This window comes from Dermacentor andersoni, chromosome 1 (genome assembly GCF_023375885.2).
Source record: "Dermacentor andersoni chromosome 1, qqDerAnde1_hic_scaffold, whole genome shotgun sequence".
In the NCBI taxonomy this organism is placed as follows: Eukaryota; Metazoa; Arthropoda; class Arachnida; order Ixodida; family Ixodidae; genus Dermacentor; species Dermacentor andersoni.
In genome coordinates, this window is record NC_092814.1 from 45,172,571 (window position 1) to 45,193,848 (window position 21,278).

The window sequence follows — 21,278 nt, forward strand, 5'->3', positions numbered from 1 at the left end:
TATGCACGTATCTCCATGCAGACCCACAACAAGCTCATGCTGGCGTCCTGAAAACCTACGAGCGGCTCCGCCAGCGGTACTACTGGCGCGGCATGTATTCTTATGTCCGCAAATACATTCAGTCATGTGCAGCCTGTCAGCGACGCAAGACATCTTCTCATACGACAGGCCCTCTGCAACCTTTACCGTGTCCTGCACGTCCTTTTGATCGGGTTGGCATCGACCTTTATGGGCCTCTTCCATGCAGTGCTACCAGAAATCGTTGGATAATTGTCGCAGTAGACCACCTGACAAGATATGCTGAAACTGCTGCACTTGCTTCGGCTGCTGCTCGCGACGTCGCCGCATTCATCTTACGGCATTTCGTCTTACGGCACGGCGCACCGCGAGAACTGCTCAGTGACCGAGGCCGTGTCTTCTTGTCCGAAGTTATTAATGAGCTACTCGCCGCGTGCCGCACTATTCACCGCACCACTACGGCGCATCACCCACAAACTAACGGTCTAACGGAACGATTCAACCGCACCCTTGGGGACATGCTCACCATGTATGTTGCGTCGGATCATTCCAACTGGGACGATATCCTCCCTTTTGTGACGTACGCATACAATACCGCCGTTCAGGCTACCACAGGCTTCTCACCATTTTTCCTTCTTTATGGGCGTGAACCATCCACTACCCTCGACACCGTACTACCATATCACCCGGATGCCTCTGAATTCACCCCTCTTTCCGAAGTTGCTCGCCATGCTGAAGAGTGCCGCCAACTGGCTCGCTCGTTCACGTCGGATACCCAAGGAATCCACAAAGATCGCCACGACAACGATCAGCCCACACAGACCTTCGCCGTGGACTCTCACGTCTGGCTTCGGCTGCCCTTCCAAGCTCCAGGCCTTAGCCCAAAGCTTGCTCCGAAATATCAAGGTCCGTACCGGATCGTCACGTGTACTTCGCCTGTGAATTATGTGGTCGAACCGGTGACGCGATCTTCGGACAAACGCCGCCGTGGCCGCGAGACTGTTCACGTCAGCCGCCTGAAGCCGTACCACGACCCCTTATTGCCTTAGGTCGCCAGGATGGCTCCTCTTCGCCCCGGGGGAAGTCGTAGTGGGTAATATGCATGTGGCACTGTGCGGACTGCCACCGCTGCGGCGCGAGACACGAGCGCGGGTTGTTGATGCGAAGCGCTAGGACTCGTGATCTAGAGCTACCTGCGATCCCTCGAACGAGCTATAATAAACCCCATTTCATAAGAAATGTTCTTTATATAAGAATTTTTCTTTCAGAGGTCTGCACATAAACAAGTAAAACTGGTTAACTGAAATATGAGCTGCTGGAAATTTATCAGGTTATTTTATTTCATGCCCAGCCCACGTGAATACCATTTTAAAAAATTGTGCACACAATTATTTTTCTTTCTGTCACCTCAATCCTCAGTCAACATTTTAAAATGGTTTAAAAAGAAATCCTGGGCATCCGGTTAGGTGCAATTAAAAGAAAAATTTCGAACGTAGATAGCAGGATTGAGCAGGTGTAGCCTCTTGGTGCAGTAAGCTGCAACTAACATGGCAATCAAATCCACGATGCCAGAGATGAGAACAGCGACTCGTTGTGTGACACAAAGGAGTCAAACTTTTAATAAATTTATTTGTTCAATTTAAAGTAGAATGTTGCATGTCATATCAGTTTCTTCGCATACTGCTGACTTCACTTCATTTACCCCAAATTTTAGTTCGATGACATCCAAAAGTTCCTGATTGGAAACCTTTGTCAATAGACCTTTTATTTTGAACACTAGGATGATATACTTCAATTTTGGAATTGGATTTTAGTCAAATTAATGTGTGAAGTGTAGTGGCTTTTTCTGTGGTAACTTACCATCAGCACCATTGCAGCAGTGTAACTGGTATCTGACCTTCCACTATGCCAGCTGTCCACAATAATTCCAACAAATTTTGGAAGGTTGCTTAGGAAGAGCTCAGCAGAGGTACTAAAAAAAAAAAGGAAAAGACAGACAAAATTAATGGCATCACTCTCTTATAGCATGCAATATGATCTGCACAGTATTGAATTTGCAATTCCTTTAACCTTTCAAGATTAGCCAGTGCCTCCTGAACAGTGACAAGCCACACATCGTAGAGCTTGTGATCTCGTAGGCCAGGCTTGTAGTCGTAGAGTGCCTGAACAGAGTTTGACAAATATCAGCATGAAATATTTTGGAGGTATAAATGTCAAAAATGAAATTGGTAGTATTAGGTACTCACATTGACAAGCTGTGCATTTAGCTCTGGGCTTAAAGCTACAGCAGGACGCGGCCTTGAAGAAAAGAAGGACTGCAACATGACCAAGCCACACCGTACGACCGTCTGGAAAAAAGGAAATGTGAGGGAATACTATGGCTAAAAATGACCATAATTAACAATAACAAGACATGACAAGGCCTCAACAACCACAATATTAAAAAGTAAGTATGATTTTTGTGCTAGCACAAGACCACAAGGACCCATGAACACAAAGAGACAAGACTAAATAAGATGTTTCTTTGTGTTTGTTCATCCTTCTGTCCTATGCTAGCACAAGAATCATGGAACCTCACCAACTAGCAGTCACAAGCACTGCAAAGTGTGATCTACTGACATCTGTAAAGTACTGCATCTATATTATGTATATCTGTATGTTTTCATGGCAAGTCTAAAAAAAATTTATGCCACTACACACTACATTGAAATTTAAAGATGCATCATTCAGCTGATATTTACACGGTCAACCATCACAAACATATTCAAGCACGTGAGGCATGAATGGGAAGACTCCCAATTTAAGAGAGCTAGTGCAGTGGCTGCTCACAAGTGACAATTGTACCTTCCTGCTATCCACACTCTACAAACTTTCAAAGTCTACAATGTGCAAAAGAACACGATAACTCACAGGGTGGCCAGCCCCCATGACTTGGAGCACTGCTTCGCATGTAGCCTTAACTTCTGCCTGGGGAAACAGGTGCAGCACCAATTTTAAGAAGCCAAAAATGTGCAGGGTCGACACTGGCAAGGATGTTGCTGCACACAAAAAAAAAAAACACAAAAGAAAAACAAGACACTTTAATCAAGGCATGTCAGATGTGAAGTCATAAGGTACAAATATGCAACACAGAAGACTGTGATCTCGGCTTTTTTCGAACTAAATCAATGTAGCAAAATTAATGCTGAACACAAGAGCTTACACATCGAAAATTTACACTACAGTGAACTGCTGCGACTAAAATCGGACATAATGAACTAATGAGCCTAATGAACAAAATAATAATATTCTTTGAATCCTTGTAGACAAACATGTATCTCCCACCTCACTTTTACTACCAATAGGTATAAAAAACATTTTTCCCAAAGCAAAAAGGGTTTTATAATGCCCACAGGGTTCAACAAGATTTGCACTGTGCAGGCTCCTTCCCTAGGACAAGTGTCAGGCCGAGAGACACCTGTGCCCATTTGAATAGCCATCCTCCCGCAGCTGAGGTGGACACTCAACCACGAGGCCACGGCTGCAGTCCACTAATTTCACCGCCCATTTCATGGTGCTATGCATCGTCATGTGTGGCATTAAAGATCCAACATGTTGCACTGCATAGGGCCAACTATAGCACACGCTCCACATGGCAATAAGGTCAAAAGCTCACATCACATGTGCGGTACTACGTGCATCACAAGTTATACATGTGCGTTGGTTGTCAGGATGTATTGACTCAATTGCTGAAGCTTGCATTGCTTCGATACAAGGACCTGTAAGTGTTTTAGGCACACATTCAGATATCCATTGTCTTTGTTGGCCAATGCATGGCAGATTTAAAAGACTTGTTTGACGACATGTCATGAAAGCCTTCCACTTGTTGAAATGTACCAACACGAAAATGCATCTTCGTTCACTATGTAACTAGAAATCATCCACGTATGTAAAAAGGATTACTACACCTGTCACACTGGGCAAACTTAATGTCACTTTGAGTGAGCGCATACATATAATTATCAATGTCCTTTACAGGCTGTCACATGGAAAGGATTAGCAACACTTGTTGTAGAACAAACTCGCCTTCGAGCATGTTTATCAAATGAACTTTACGGGATCGAAGTGTGTAGCCTCAATATCAGTGCTTCAAAAATAAACTATTACTCATTGTAGAGTCTGAAGTAATGCTGAAACCACTTTTTCTGTGATTTCATATGTTATATGCATGACCGCGTCATATACAGTCATCTGTAATGAAAATCACCATTCTTCCTCTGCTTGCCTTAAATGTAATGCTGTCGTTTTCTCGCTCGCGACAACAGATAGTGTTAATGTGACCGCAACAAATTACTTTATTTACACTAAAATTCACGCCAACTTCTTAACTATAACACAATGTCATTTTGGAAAAATTGGCTAAAATACCAAACAAATAATGTGCATACCTAGTGCATATTGATTTGCCCATTGACACTGTCACCAGGTCCAGAAAACTCCTTTCCCATTTAGCAGCGTGCCAAGTGCCCTTTATATAGCCAAGTGTACTCGCTCAAAATGTCCCTAAATTAGTCTGTCTGACATTGGAGAGCCCATTAAGCTACCCAATGTGCAAAGCATTATGCAGTCACCAGTTATAAACCTAAAGTCATCTCCCATTTCCATGTGAGGTCACTATTATTGGAGAGCTTGTTTCACTTTGCTGGCTCATTCCTTCCACAGGTTCTTGCATTGCTAACAAGTACAAACTAAATGACAAATGCCATTGCATTGTCTCTTGTTAAAAATGTGCTCTACTCTAAGCATTGAGGAAAGCACTCTTTGCATCTTGTTATTGTATGACAAACAGCTTCAATTTACAAAGGCTAGGCTAGACAGAGGTCTCCATGAGGTTCTTGCCAATTTATTCAGGGATAAAAGTACTCTTACAGATTTGGTAGCAGCACTAAATCAAATGTACCTACATAGGAGCATAAATGAGCAGAAAATTAGAAGTACTAGGACACACCTATCTCACCACAAGCTTCACAATGCTACTACAGATGCAAGACTGATGTTGGTAGAGTAACTTCAGAGCAACAAAATCAATGTGCACTTCCTTGTCCATCTTGCATCAGACAATTGTGTCCACTAATCAAACCCAGTTTGTCTGTAGCCAAACTCATTGGCGTCTTTTTTTTTTAAACATAGGTGAATGTGTGGTAGACAGTAAAAACAAACATCCTGGTAAACTGAGTGGGCTGGATTCCGAATGAAGTGCCACTTGTATTGAAACCAAATGTTTCAAATTCTATATTGTGCATCAAACATCCTCTTGAAAGCACCACGCATACGCAACCAGAGCGCACACATGCGATCGGAGCACACAGGAAGCAGAGTTAAATAGTTAAACAAGTCAACAGAATCAGCAGCCAGATGGAAGAAGGTGGTGGGGAGGGGCATTGGCCTCCCCACCATTATAGTTTTCTCACAGTTCTGCAATCCCCCATTTTGATACTTTTTCAAGCAACCCAGTTGTAACAATTATCGGTTATAACATTTTCATGGCACTTGAATATTGTTAAAGGTCGGTTTGACTGTAACAGGATCACAAATACACCAAAGAAAAATAAGATGCGGAATGTAAACAGTCGATGACACCATCAATGCAAGGAAGCGGGTGCACGTCTTTTTGGTTATAGAGTTTCCCCGACAGGTGCAGCCCAAGGAAATGATTCTCGTATAACTCTGGTAGTTAGTTATATTGCTGACTGGAGGTGAAATTACTTAGCACTCTGATGTGGAAGGCCTTCCGTTGACATGATGGGCTGATCTGGTGTCAAACGTGTGACAAGTGCGTGTATTTGGTACCTCTGTTTTATGCGCCTTCTGAGCGAAATCAAAAACTTTAGCGTGTCTGAACAGCAGTATAACTAGGGCTTAGTGCTTCTGCGAGGAAATAGCCTTGGTGATTATGCATAAGAACTCAGATTCGGTAGCGCAAATATCAGTAGAGTCCAACGTAGTCTGATGCAGACTCTACAGTCTTTTTCAAACAGGACAATACAATGGACTTGGATGAACAGTTCAGCACACATAACTGAGCTCGTTCATCGGTCTACAGACTCTACAGTCTTTTTCAAACAGGACAGTACAATGGACTTGGATGAACAGTTCAGCGCATATAACTGAGCTCGTTCATCGGTAAAAGAAGCCATGCAACAGGGCACGAGGATATATATATATTTTTTTTTCACAAAAAGCAAAGGCAAAGGCTCAATCATAATGTCAAATGAACTTGAATCGGTGTTAGAAGCATCAACCGGCATGCACCAACCGGCACCATTTGAACTATGGTGAATGTCCTTGGATCCTACACCTGTACTGATAAGTTTCGGGGCGCTGGTCAGTAGTGTCTTCAAGGAGTACAGATGGTACTGAAGGCTAGCCTTTTACTCCTTCAGCTTCTTTACTTCACTGCCTTCTGCCAGTAGCTCCTCATGTTCTTGCTCCAAGGAAGCATGCCGAAACTACATTAACGGCAGAATCGGTCAAAAAGCGCTCCAAATCTTCCTCCGCGCTGGCCGACAGAATAAACGCATTAGACACACCATCTTTTGGGTACCGGGGCACACTGAGATTTAGGGCAACCAAAGGGTTGATAGGATTGCTCGCGAGCATACAAACCGAGCGGACCTAAACAGAGATCCTGAGGATTTCATGACAGTGATCCCAACGTACTCTGACATACTAAATTGCCATAGAGGGATGAGGATCAGATATACCCCGCCACACAATACACTCACTCAACAACAGGCAGCTTACTGGCGAAAGCTGCAGACAGGAACTTTCCCAAATTTACATATATTCCGCAAAATGTTCCCAATACAGGGACACATGCCCATGGTGTGGCACAATACCCACACATCACATGGGAGTGCAATACGAATAAGACATTCCACAAAATAGAAAATCCAAGTGCGGAGCAGTGGGAGAGCGTGCTCTCCAGCGGCAACCCTAGCCTCCAACGGAGGCTGGTGGATCATGCCCGACGAGCAGCCACGCTCAGTGGTGCCCTGGAATAGGGGCGCCAACCATGCAGGCCGGAGATCGTCATCAACAAACAGAAGATGAAGACACCCGGCCTGACCACTGAATTACTCTTTCTAGAGCAATTAAGTTTACTTCCTCCTCCTCCTCCTCTTGCTTGAGCAATACTGAGGCTTCCTCATTTTCAACATGTTGGTGGTAGGCCCTGTATGACTTTCCAACAAACTTAAGAAAATCTCTAGTGATTGGCACCTTCATGTCATCATCCCCTTAACACTTCAAGTACACTTTTGTCTTATGAATGCTTGACATGCTTTCTGTTGACAAAGTGGCTTGATGGTGAAGTGAGTGCTTGTTTTCACTGAACCTTCTCTCAGTCTACATTGCCATGCAGCAGGGAAAGAACATCCTTTGTGAGCTTTCCTAGTCTTGGATATTTGGGATACAATGGTCCACAGTGTGGTAAAAACTCATGTTCCACTAAATTTTACTGTAAAACATTGAGGCGGCCAGTGTGGGGCAATTTTGGCACAATATTGTGTTTTGGAGCAGGATGGCACAGCGCTTCCACCTCTGCACGAGGTCATAAAAATTTTAGTTCCCAAAGATTATATTCTTTATAAAAAACATGGGAACCTTTTCAGGCTTTTACACAAGGCCAAGTTAATCGTGAAGTTGAATTAACATAAGTAAATTATTTGCACCAGATATTCGTTGAAATGGAGCTCATCCTCAGATGTGCTTCCCACTTAAGTGTCAAATTAGAGGCAAGTTTAATGAGTTGCTCCTGAACTTGGTGCACACTTGACAGAACCACTAACCACACACCTTCATGTACTAAATGCTCGACGTGCAGCTCAATACTACAGCATGTTCAAACCACAGAACCACATCAGTCAGAGTCCATGAGCATCAAGAGCTTTGTTATGATAGTTGTCTTCTTAGAAGGATGTATCATGTACGTCAACACACTGTACTAGAATTATATCCTATAGTTAACTTTCTTTTCTTAATAAAGTTTAAGTGAAAATGTGGTTGTCTTAAGCATGTAGTGAAGGCACATGTCTACACAAAACAATGTGAGGACATGAATCAAAACCCAGATATTCAGCACCACCCGTCCTAAATGCCGATGCTTCAGTCACAAGGCCAAGAGTTAATGTCTGATTGGACATCAGCAAGTGATAAACAATAATAACAGTTGCTGAATGCCTGCAGACGTTCTAACCAGAGCCACTATGTACAGTGCAAATACTAATATACTACTCAAGTACCACAACCTTTATGAATGAAAACCAACACAGTAAGCATTGGGAAGAGTCTTAGAAAGAATGACAACATCAGTGGCGTGTCATTCCGAGTGCAATGACAAGGTCAATGCTTCAATGCTTCAAAAAAAAAAAATTCCAAAATCTGCATTGAGCACAATTTCAGCCACACCAAGAATGCATGCAGCCGAAAGATCCATGTAGACCCAATCTCTGCAAACTTTTTTCCCCAAGATATATAGTACACCCGCACTTATCAGCGTTTGGTACATTCCCAGCCATATTCACTTGCACTCAGTTGCTCTGGACCAAGTACATGTGAACAATTCCATTCATGACTGATAGTGAAAATGCCCATTACAGCGCCATATGCACTTGCACTCTCATTCCCTCACACTCACAACTCTGGAATAAGTATGGGTTATTGTAAGTGCACCCAACAGTGTGCCAACGTATGATACAGATATGTCCAATGCGCCTAAAAAAAGAATGCCTGATGTCAGAAATGGAACATGTTTAATATACATGTGTCATGTGCCACCAACAGTCATCACAAGACATCTGTAGACCTAAATAAACAAAACAAACCCAACTTAGACTTCACAATGAAGCTCACCTGCCGATGACTTTACAATTGGGAGGCAGAAAGCTACAAGAGCAGGCACTGCTGGGTGTGTAAGTGGAGCATCAGCTGCAGCCATGATGCTGCTGCCAGTCAGGACGTTGCAGATAGCCTTCTGAGCAAACTTGCGAAGCTAGTTGAAAAAAAAAAAGCACTGGATAAAAAAAACCTTTTCAAGCCATCATACAAGGTTACATTAAGAAAACAATTCAGCTACAAGAATCCCGATCAAAATAAACAGAACACAGTGAAATAATTGTAATAAATGCCTCAAGTAGTTTCAAAAACCTGTTTTTCTCAAAAAAATTGTGACCATCAGACTGAGATGCCTAACATTGCCCATGACATAAGTTATCATTTTAAATCTGATTATGAGGCAAACTAAGCTCTCAAAAGTGCACAAAGCTATGTGCACACCAGGAAGTTACTACGAATTGTCAATGCGCTGAACTAGTAAAGAGCATGGGACGTATGTATGTACATTGGAGGAAAATTATACCAAGATGCTCATACAAATACACTATCTACACCAAACTTGCATCCAACTGGATGTGGGGCCCCCACGGAATGCCTTCAGCAGCCTCACACCAAATTAGACAACATAACCAGGCACAAACTCACCGAAACAGGCTTTTACTTCTAAATTCTTAGGCTATCCCTACACATATGCACTATAGTACACTAATGCTTGCAATTAGCCAAGTCCTCTCAGAATATTTAAGTCAGCCAAGCACTCTTAATATTGTACAGTACATAAACATCTCATTTCTTATTACTAGGGCTCCTTTCCTGCTTTACTTTTACTTGAAGTAGTGTTCCAACACGATGCTTTAACTGTAGTGATGAGAATTTATTGATGCTGTTATGACCTTGAAGCCCACATTGTGAATGCATTGGACAGACAAATAATCAGAATGTGCAATTAGATTTTTGCACAGCTCAATAAGCCATGGAAATGAGCACAATACTATCCCTGGAAAATTACATTTACAAATTGGCACAAAAAGTTGCACAAACTGACAAAATGTTTATGCAGTCGAATCTCGTTAATTCGAACTTCCGGTTTATTCTAACTGGCGCCGTGGTTCTGTGAAAGTTATGTGTATTCCAATGGGCGAAAATGCTCGGTAATTCGAATGCGGAAGCATTTGCGATGGTTGATTTGAACATACTGCGCTCTAACAATGCTCGCAGCAGTGCACCAAATCACGTGGGAGCACCTCCTACCAGCCTTGCTCTGAATCTGCCATAGAGGAAAGGCTTAGGAGAAACACCTCAATGCTGTGCATCAAAGAAAAAAGGAACCGTGACAGAAATTTCACCCTTTCTCAAATGGCAAGGTCTCCGCTTCTGCGCCACACCATAATGCCCCAGCCACACCAGCAGCAAAACGTGTGCCATGGGAGGGATCGGTCCTGGGCAGATTTTTTTTTGCTCGCCACAGCAGCAAGCGAGTCGTGAGCAGAGACCAATAATGAGTGGCCCTTACAGTGACGTATGCGCAGGAAACTGGTATCGTATATGTGCAGACCCACCCGAGCGCTTGTTTCGCACTATCGTCTGCTCATATCAGCTCTCGCTCGCGCTCGTTTTACCTCAATAGCGTGAAGCGCCCCTGACATCGGCATCCCACATCAGCATCCACTGTCGGACGTCGTTTCAACCAAAAGAATTTACAAACCACTCATACCTAGGCCCTCCATGTGGCGCAAGGAAGTTACTTAACTAATTGAATTTCTCAAGGTAAAATACGCAGAAAAATCCTAAACTACGACATACACACACCCTACAGACATGATAGCGTCGGATTGTAATTTCACTATGTGAGAAAACATAATTCTGTTCCACAAGTACTCAAAGAAACCCCTTTTCCAGCATTTCTACCATTCGTAGACCAGCCACGGCATCCGCCATTTGCATGCGTCGGTGCGCCAGCATCTAGGTGGCCACGGAGCGGCGTGCCCGTTTCCTTGCAATACCTCCAGATGGCACTCGCCTCGGCCGCATTGTGGTCCACACAAGAGGCCGTGTTTCTACCAGAAAGCCCGCCTTCGTGTATAGCATGCGCGGCCAGCGTTTCCCGGTAAACATTACGGTTACATACGCTCCAATTGCCGAGAAGCGTAAGAAGCAGTGAGGGTTCTTTGAATGCTATTGCGTTCGAATCAAAGGCGAAGCTTAAGCGTCCTCCAAATTTTTTGGTTGGGCTCATTCGCACTTGTTTTTTTACAATGACATTTCTGAACTGAGACGTCCCGATGGAAAGGTTGTAGAGACAGTGCGCCACATCCGATCCTGTACGACAAGACAGATATACAAGGACGCGAAGGCGTCCTCATTCTCCTTATCTCTTGAATGCAACGATGCCGCAACAGACGGGAGCATACCAACATGATTATGACCAGTGGCAACAACTTCGTCATCTTGATAAGACATGACTCGCGTTAAGACTGCAGGACGAAGAAGGCAAGCACAGCGCCAATCTGTCAGCAGTCGAAGGAAAAAACACACGAGCATGCAGAGGGAAGCAGCAGTGGAGATCCAGCAAGCTGGCGGGAAAGCAAATCCGATTCCCTCCCACCCTTCCTCGCAACTCCCTCATCTTCGACAGTCTCTGCATGTGCACGCCCCCGCCTACACGCCAGTGTCGCCAGCCCCGCGGGTCTGGCGCCAGCTTAGCCTGCTTTTGTTTCATTTTCTGCCATTACCGGGAAGCAAGCATTGGCCGGCGTGGGCAGTTTCGTGGTTCTCGCTCGCTGTGTGCTTGCGCGCCGCAATATTTCACGACTTGCACCGTTCGTACATCGTGCAATGGTGCACGAATACTTCAAGCACACATCCTTTTAATTAGAACAAATTTTCGGGCCCCTTTGAGTTCAAATTATCGAGTCGGCTATATTCTAAGCGCTATGTTCTTTACCCCTTTCAGTGTGCATAATCATCATGATCATGTACATCATCTCCTTCAATGTGCTCTGCCTGGGAGTGGCCCAATAAAAGTGTCGATTCAGCCTCTGTCTTACAATATGTGTGATGTCACCAATGTTCACACCTTAGTCACTGTCAAATGCACTCTGCTTTTCATAAAAAATTTATTTGCTACATCAGTGCTTTCGCATCTTTAGCTTTTTGTGTGTGTGTGTGTTCTTGTTGAAACATGGCACTGCGTATGCCCACAAATTGTCACATGTACTACATACAACATCATGCCCATTGTTCTCCACCTGACACTTTAGTCGACAAGTTCCTTGTGTGCATTCACTCCTGCCTTCAAGATGATCTTTTCCACTTGCTTGTACTGCCACTCCAAAACAAAGTCATCATCTCCCATCGTAGTGGCTAAAGGCTGATTTACGGTCGAGCTGCACCTCCTGCCTGCTGCACGCGTGCGAAAAACTGCACCAGTGTCAACATGTGCAGTTTTTCGCACGACCGCATGCAGGCGGGAGGTGGGCTATGCAGCTTGAGCTTTAAGCAGTTATACGTTAAGCAAGTCATTGGTTAGGTACAATGGTACACAAATTACAAACATTCTGTGCCAAAAGTTCACGTAAGACTGCAACGTGGGCAAGTCTGTTGCAATGTTGATTTACAGAAGGCAGACTGCAGAAAGCACAGTTTCTCATTCCTACCTTAGGTCTGCTGTGGACAATGTATGGAAACATGAAGCTGAAAACTTGCAGTGTAGACGACTCGCTCCATGTGGCCAAATCCAATGTCTTCAAGCAGGAACTCAGCAAGCACAGCAGCTGAACAAAATATGAAAATAATACTTTACTCTCTTGACTAAAGAGAGAATAAAATTTATGCGACTTACGTGCACCATGGCACCAGGAAGCGGTTATTTACTAAATGCATTTAAAATCAAGACGCAAGTTTATGCTATGTGCTCAATGAATGTGCCTACATCACCACCCATCATAACTTACAAAAGGGGAACTCAAAGGGAAAAACTGTCATCCACCCAAATTTTAGCACGAAACTACAAAGGAAACCCATACGAGTATCTCATGTTCAGTAATTGGATGACAATTTTCAGGTGGGTGGATTACAATTTTTCCCTTTACACCGGCTTCCGCATAACTAATTTGCCATATTCAAGGTCCCAGTGCCTCGAGTTGTCGATTAACACTTGCCCTCACTCTGCGATCTGCTAGGCTCCAGATTAGCTCAGATGGCAGAGTGACTGGCCCGGAAAGGCGTTGATCCTGGCTTCGAATTCCAGACCAGGATTAATTTTTCTTCAACTACCAGGCTTTCTTTCCGAGAAACCCGTACGGATTTACTTCGTAGCTTCGTGCTACAGTTCGGGTGGATGACAATTTTTCCCTTTCTTGCACTTTCCTTAACTTTTCGGGCTTCCGCAGAACTGATTTGCATCTGGTCTTCCATAGGACTAACAAGGAACAATGACAGAGAGGTAATCTGGAATAGTGTTATGTGTTTTGTTGAAGTTAAAGGTGTGAATGACAAGTTTCCTATTCCTTTATTGCTAAAAGAATATTCTTGAATGACTCCATTTAGGATACTTGAAAACTTTAAAGCAATATAGTATGTAGTTGATGTGAGCTAGTGAAGGCACAAATGGGCTTGGGAGAGTGTGCTTCTCGGAGGTTTGGGCCCCTTACACCTAGTAGGCACAAGCTCCTGCACATCCCAATATGAGTAAAACCCTGAGAAAACAATATGTAATTGGACAATTCAAACATGGTCAGTGAAATGTGTGGTAAACATGGGTTGAGAGAACAGTGTTCCATTTCACCTCTAGCAATAGTTACACCATGCCAGATGACGTTGAGATTAATAACATTATTCTTCAGCCTCAACCCCAACATCCCTTGGTGGTTCACCACTTTATCAGCTCATTAACATTTTATCTAAGCCACAAAGAAAAGCATTGCGCAAAGACAGCTATGAAAGCACACAACACCTTCGGCTAACAGTTGCACTGGTATGAACACAATGTTAATAAACACAATCTCCCGATACAGATGCAAGCATTAGTATACGTACATTTCGAAGCAGCATGACATGTGTGGACTGTGCGTACGATTGCATGAAGTTGATGCACATTGTTGTTATCCAGGAAAATTTCTTCCTAAGTACTGCAGCAGGCACCCTACAAGGAGAAATACACATACACACACACACATATATATATATATAAGGTGAGAGTTGATCAGCAAGAATTGCATTATATAATTGAAAAAAATTTTAACCACACACCTCTTAGCAAAAATTGCAAGTAAAGCAGCAGCTGACGTCCTCGAAATATCAGCCTCAACAGCCTCCAGTGTTGTCATCAGAACAGCAAAGTACTCGGTGTCAGTCTGCTGACCACCCTTCGACTTTATGATTTCAGTTGATGCATTGTACATGGCTAACATTTCTTTGTGCAGTGCCGATGCCGGGTCCCATTTGTGAAGCAGTCTGGAATTGGCAGAACAGAGGAGAAGTGAGCATGAAAATGCAAGAACAAAAATTAATGCACATAATTTAAGAACTTTGCAATCGTAACAAGAGTTTGTGAATGTTGCAGTTTAGACTTTGCCTTACACTGTATGTGTTGACATAACTACCACACATTTAGTGATAAGTTAACCTATGATGTACAGAATAACATTTCAAAATTTGGGACAGTAAGGTCAGCCATACTATAGAACTACAAAACTACTATGTACCAACTGCTATGTAAGTACTATCTGCCTCTGGCCACGACCATGGCAATCATTACATTAACAAGACGTTTGCAAATAGTGGTGAATGCTGAAATGTCATCCATTACCTTAACAAGACGTTTGCAAATAGTGGTGGATGCTGAAATGTCATCCAAGGAGATGCTCTTAGGCAAGAGAATTTTCGTGAATACAAGCCCAGAGGAAATGGCTGCAAGCATAAAAAGCCAGCAGTCTCACAGAAAGAACAAAAAAGACCTGGGTTTTTCTTTTTTACGACTTGAGGAAGTGGAAGTTAGCAAGAAAAAAACAATACCCTATATTTCATACAAATAAATGCACATTCACAACTCACAGTGAAAGTGCCATGATGATGATATGCATTTTTAAAGCCTTTAAGGGCATTTTTAAAGCCTTTAAGGGCTTAAATGCACAATCAAATCAGAAACTGATTGGCAGACAGCAACACAAGTGTTACCCAAAGAAGGTGGTATTTAAAATTTACATGACCAATGTGAACAAACAAATCAGCATCAGAAAAACACATAAAAAAAACTAATCCACTTGCTTGTTCATGGTCAGGATAGAGCCAAGTGTCCAGTCTGATTCTGCAGTGTGATTGCTTTCAGTTTCAGCAATGCTGAGTCGATCCTGTGCATCAGCTTCCCCAACCAAAGAAGCTTCGTCATGTGCACAACCATTGTGCTGCTGAAGTTGCTCCACTGTCAGTGTTCCGCCACCTTGAATGAATAAGAAGAGGCAGCAACTTCAGTTCAGTAAAGGGGAAATGTGCATGGGTAAACATGCCTGCACAGCAATTAAACTTGTACAGAAATGAACATGAAACAAAAAGGTGACTGTTTGGGCATGTTGGTCGGACATGAATGCAGTTTTTTGCACACAAGACGAGGACGAAGGAGAGGCTGTTGTAAGTCTGAGCTCGTCTGTCTCAGCCTCTCCTCCGTCATCTTGTGCGCAAAAAGTTGCATTCATGAAACAAAAGAAATATATATATCCAAGATTATTACAACAGCTGAAGACACACTCAAGAAATGTAGTTATGCTAAAGAGGTAGTGTATGCCTTGGTAAGCCAGAAAAGAGGTAGAGAGGTAGAGAGCCTTGGTAAGCCAGAAAACTGGTGGTCCTTCAGATTTTTAATTCCTGAAGCAGCTTTCTTTGTTATTAGATTATGGCAACAACTGGCCAAGGATGAATAATGAGGATTAGTAAAATGCATTCCAAAATAAAAAATAAACCTAGCAATCTTGCATAGCTTTGCCACAGAAGAGAATCCAACAGCAAGGAGACCATGAAATGTGATAGCACAAAATGACCATGCTGTCAGCCTCAAAGAGCGTGGCTTTCAATTTCAAATGTCTGCACTAATAAATCGATCTTATGGCACACAGTAAATCACATGGGTGACAACAATCACATAATGGATCCTGCATAACTAAATTCATGCTCATAAAAAATTACAAATAAAATTTGTCCAATTTTTCATGTAATAATGTGACATCTATAATTACCAATTTTAAATGCATGTGTAACAATTCCTCCACAAGCTTTTTCGACAACATTTCCTTTGAGTGGAGCTTCACGTGGCCAGCATTACAGATACTACCCAAATGCATAGTTATAGAAAGGAAAAAAGATCAATGCACAAAAAACCAATTGCATAATGTGACCCTTCAAATGAAGGATGTTCCATTATGGTGTGATATGAGCTTAAGAGTAACCTACACAGATGCCTCTGCTGCAACCATATCAGGCTGGCACACATGTGCAAATAATCAGCTGGTTTTGAACAAACAATGTCAGAAAGCAACACAAACACAAGGCACACAGCAAGAATTCAGTTAAAAAGAAGTGCCGTTTCCAAAAAAAAAAAAAAAAGGAAACTTGACAGCTTAGGGCACTATAATAGTGTTGCGGTTAGCATACTGGTCTTACAAAAGCTGGAATCACTTATACTACGTACAATAACTATTCCCAGGCCTACACAAAGATTTTAGAGTGCTTATAATGAAATATACGCATACACATTTGAATTATAGGAAACTCTTAACAGGCATTTCAGCACAGACAGTTACATGCCGTCATTTTTGCCCTACACTTCACTTGAAGAGTGGTATCGCAGCAATTTCATTTGCATCCTGCACGCAGCAAAGCATTGAGAAAACTACGCATGTACATTGACATCTCTGGTAAAAGCAGGAATTCTAGAAAGCAGATGCAGCTCTAAGAAAGAAGAGCTGCAGGGCGAGGGGGAACAGTCCCACCTCCTTTCACTACGGAGCGCCAGCTGACATGCAGATAGCTGAGGCTGGTTACTACACAAAGCAAGTGTTTCAGAACACACATTCTCTCCGAACAGTCACATGTTTGCAGCTGAAAGGACAGAGCAGAGTACAGTGTCCTCCTCAACCATGTCCTGGTGCATTAACTGCATTGATGCATGGGTGAAACTCAAAGATGTGTAAACTTGTTAGCAATGGTTTCGTAAAGGAACTAAAAGTAGCATTCATAGTTTGTGGCACAGCCTTGCTGCTCTTGTTGGTCATCACATATGCACATAGCGTGTGCCCTGTTTGGGGCTGGAAAGAGCATTTCTGCTACTTGTTTTCTAGCTACCTAGCTATGTTCTACTAGTTGCACGTGAAACCATGCATGTATGCCACAACTACTTTAGGACAAGGTGCATCAAGATTAAGCATATCTGGCCATTTTATCTTCCAGATCTAGTTCTCCACTAAGGAGGGCAGTAGCTCCAGTGGGAACCCTGCTTTCTCAAGCCAGCAAATCTGCACAACCCTATCCTTAAGGTCTTCAATTACTGGATTCGAAGGGTAGTAGGTCCTTTTTTGAGCAAAGTTCATAATACCAGCAGGCATGACCCAGAGAAAAGCCAATGACTAGATACAAGAATAGCAAGGACCTGTCTTCCAGTGCTTCGCAAGCGTTCAAATCTTGGCAGAAACACCTGCAACATTTTCTTTGTTTCAGATTTTTCATCCGCAACGTCCGCCAGGCTAAGTACAGGTAGTGACAAAGATAACAGCCAAAGGACGAGATGTGAGACTGCTCCTTTCTGAACTGTGCACTGTGATATATGTGAATAATGTGCAGAAGTGTCAGCCGCGAAAAGCGCGGCGACATCAAGTGACAAGACCTGGTACACCGAATACGGTTTCGTCGAGTGCCTCTCCTTGTTCTGTGCTGAAGTTTACGTCGGGCAGATGGGCAGGCGCGCTAACAGACAAGACCAGGGAACATGCTGCAGCACTCAAGTCAGCTCCCCAGAGGTCAGTTGTATTTTCGTTGTAGGAACTGCACGTGCACAGCCAACTTTCATGACACAATGCCTTAAGAACAAAACAGGCAATTATGCAAAATCACAGAAGTTATGGCCACTCATAACCAAGGCAGTGTTTACGTCAGCGTTCCTTCGGTGCATCTATCAGCAAAGGAGATAGTCTACTTATCCACGCACCACGCATGGCGGACAGCAACATACACGGACAAGAGGAATGGTTTCACCCATAGTGACCTTTCCAAACGCATCCCTTTTTCATTAAAAATGATCTGTTGTTAGCCCGGCACTGTGTCCTCGTCCACTTTTTGTGCTTCCTTGATTTTGTCTCTAGCCAGTTGGCGAAAAATACTGGCGGCGACACTGCATATAGGACAGAGTGGGCACGCAGCACGGCTTGCCTACGCTGTCAATCTGCACAAATCGTCCTGCAGAATTGTAGCTATCACAAGACGTCCATGCACATTGACTCGCAGCGCACATCCGTCACACTGATATTTCCCAAAGTTACTTGACAAGCAAAGCTTGCTGATGGAGAAACTAAGCACATACACAGAAAACACGTGTCCGGCATACCAACCTTTGGAAGGGAACGCTCCAAATCCGAACACCTTGCTCTTCGCTTCATCACGAAATTTTCGTTGATTCGGGTTGGCGCTACTGCTCTGACCTTTGCGAATTCGGTTAGTTTTTGTCCTTGAAGCCAACGGCTTTTTAAAGCCTTTCGTACTACCTCTTTTGCCCGACATCGCGATCGCACGTGCTTGACGTGCCCCTGCACACCGTTTTCGAGACGCAAAAGGCAATCGCAACATGGGCTGAGTGGATTGGCTTGTATTGCTTGTATATTCTAGAGAAGCAAAAGCCGCCAGAAGTACCAAACGCTAGTTGCCTGCCTACATTTTTGCCCAAGTATTTTCCTTGCCTTTCCTTTATAATCGTTGAAATAAATTGCATTTTATGGTCCTGATTGCTAAGAGAAAAATTTTGCCGTAACTTGACCTGCTAACTTAAACCGCACGCTTACAAATTTTTCTCTCACTGTCTTTCACATTTTTTCAACCACGGCAACATGTGCGGCTAAGTTCAGGTACCCACCGAACCAATTAGAAAGTCTTCTGCAGGCAACGTTTTTCTGCAGGCTTCCTCTTTTTTTTTTTTTTTGAACAATGCAAACAGCAAATTTAGATTTCAGTGATTACATCATTGAGATTAAAAGTTCAGATCTCAAAGGCTATGTTTTTGCTGGTTGCATGTGGCGGAAGCGATTGTAGGAGCGGAAAACACGTCTGTTTTACACCACCTATCAATGTGCATGATGCGCATTAAGAAAGTGGTGCCATCTCCCGAGATAGGAACTAAATTCACGGAAATACCTGTCGTCATGAAAGAGCTTTTGTATACATCTGGGAAGGAGCAAATATAAGAGCTCTTGGCAAAGTGGCTCTAGTTCTGTCATTATTTGTGTCCAATACAACTTGCGAGTGAAAACTCGCGTATGACCAGGTATGACTTATAAGTTTATCTTTAATTTAAAAGTAATACAGACGGCGCTTGCAACGGCCTGCTAGCTCAGTTGGTTAGAGCGTCGTGCTAATAACGCGAAGGTCGTAGGTTCGATCCCTGCGCAGGCCAGTGCTTTTTTTTTAATGGTAATTTTTAATGTAATTCTCGTAATACAAATAAGCAAGCACACACGCGCGAGAGTTACCCAGAAATAGTACTCTGCTCTATGGTGAAAACAGTCACTCAATACGATATAACTCCGTTTCACACATCAGGTGCAACGCTGTGGAGGCTAGAGAGACTTCTTGCGGTGGCTGCGTTCGCGCTTAGGCATAGTTCGGCGTTTTTTGACCAATTTCTGAGAATAAGTTCCTTATATAGGCTCAGTTTCGAATGGAAAAAGATTAAACGATTAAAAAAAACTAATCATGTACTTATACGGCTTCTAATACTTCTAGATCAACTTGTTTTTAGTTGTTCTGATTACCTTGTTATTTATTCGCAGCCCGTCGTGGAAACCATCACGTGAATGCCCGCACGAGCAAACGCCACTGGCGAGCAGCGAACGTGCAGCGGAGCATAGAAGGAACGTGCAGAGTAATACATTTTGGTGACCGAAATTCTTGCGTAGCTTCCACAGTGTTGTACGTTGTGTATGAAACGGTGTACAGGTATTCTAACAAAAACCGGTGGAACTGCGTCGGTGTATAGAGTTGACATAAGCAAAATTATCATACTTGACGCGATTGCGTACGGAAGCTAAATGCGGCAACTTTTTCTAGCGATACAGTCAACACAGTTGCAAAATATATTCACGAATTTCCTCATTAACAACCAGTACGTAATGTATAATTTTAGCTTAGCTATATACTTCTTATATAATTTTAAGGGTAATCTCAGAAATTGATCTGTTAGGTCAGGCAGCCTAAAAGAAAATGCAAAATTATTTGGGCTAAAGCGCGTAAAAGGGCCGAGAAATTGAGAATTTGTTCCGAAGCGGCATATTCTGAAACGATTAAAACATTCTCAATCCATTCTACAACAGCCGACATATTTGCAGGGCCGGATTAACCTACAGGCTAAGGAAGAGAGCTGCAGCCCCCTTTGTAAGGAGCGTTCTACAGCAATTCTTAAATAAGTGGCCTTTAAAAAAAAGAAGAAGCAAGGAATGTGCAGTGCGAAGAGCTAGGCGACGTGCCCTTCGTGCACAGTTTCTCTTCGTTTGCTCGACAAGCGCTCGCAAGCAACCTTCCTCTCTTAGGGTTCACCTCCTGCTCTTATTTTTTTCTAATTTGTTCATAGCAAATACGTAATACGCCCATTTCATGTTTCCAAGACGATCTGCGACGAATTTGTTGACATGATGGCAGAGGAGACGGATCGTTGAGGCGGTACAAGAAGCCAAATTTTTCTCCCTCGTCGATTCCACGTATCTCCCATGTTGACTAGCTTTTGATGGTCCTCCGGTCCAAACTACACGATGATGTTCACAAAATACTCATTGCGTTTGTGCCAATTGAATCACGCATTGGTGAATATATGGCAGCAACCATGCGTCCTCGTCTTCTGGAGAACGGCATTTCAATCGACAGCTGCCGAGGCCAGCGCTACGACAATGCCACCGACATGGCTGTAGTGTATACTAAACTTTAAACATGACAGGGAAATACAATGACCTGGAAGCACACATAAAAAACATAAAGAAAAGAAAAAGAACCCATCGGCTATTTCTGTAACATGCTGCCATCACTCTTTAAACCTGCTGACGGATGCTTGGAGTGTATTACATTGTTGTATCCAGGCAGCATACTCCTTTTTTTTACTCTATGTCAGAAGATGTACTCGTTTTCCGCCTCGCCAAAACGAT

General features: G+C 43.2%; 1 protein-coding gene and 1 non-coding gene across 2 annotated transcripts in view; one reads left to right on the forward strand and one right to left on the reverse strand.

Moving 5' to 3' along the window:
• The window catches only part of LOC126543191 (RRP12-like protein), a 57,248-nt gene extending 38,534 nt beyond the window's left edge, over nucleotides 1-18,714 (reverse strand). The window contains exons 1-10 of the mRNA XM_050190327.3: nucleotides 18,486-18,714; nucleotides 15,160-15,331; nucleotides 14,143-14,346; nucleotides 13,930-14,035; nucleotides 12,549-12,665; nucleotides 8,911-9,049; nucleotides 2,929-3,056; nucleotides 2,265-2,366; nucleotides 2,089-2,180; nucleotides 1,879-1,990 (exon numbers count right to left, since the gene is read on the reverse strand). Of these exons, the coding sequence (XP_050046284.3) occupies nucleotides 1,879-1,990; nucleotides 2,089-2,180; nucleotides 2,265-2,366; nucleotides 2,929-3,056; nucleotides 8,911-9,049; nucleotides 12,549-12,665; nucleotides 13,930-14,035; nucleotides 14,143-14,346; nucleotides 15,160-15,331; nucleotides 18,486-18,654 (1,341 nt within the window). The 5' untranslated portion in view covers nucleotides 18,655-18,714. The remainder of the gene's footprint in view (nucleotides 1-1,878; nucleotides 1,991-2,088; nucleotides 2,181-2,264; nucleotides 2,367-2,928; nucleotides 3,057-8,910; nucleotides 9,050-12,548; nucleotides 12,666-13,929; nucleotides 14,036-14,142; nucleotides 14,347-15,159; nucleotides 15,332-18,485) is intronic.
• A 752-nt stretch (nucleotides 18,715-19,466) lies between these two features.
• Nucleotides 19,467-19,540, forward strand: TRNAI-AAU (transfer RNA isoleucine (anticodon AAU)). The gene has a single exon. It is a non-coding gene; the product is annotated as a tRNA-Ile (tRNA).
• The last annotated feature ends 1,738 nt before the right edge of the window (nucleotides 19,541-21,278 follow it).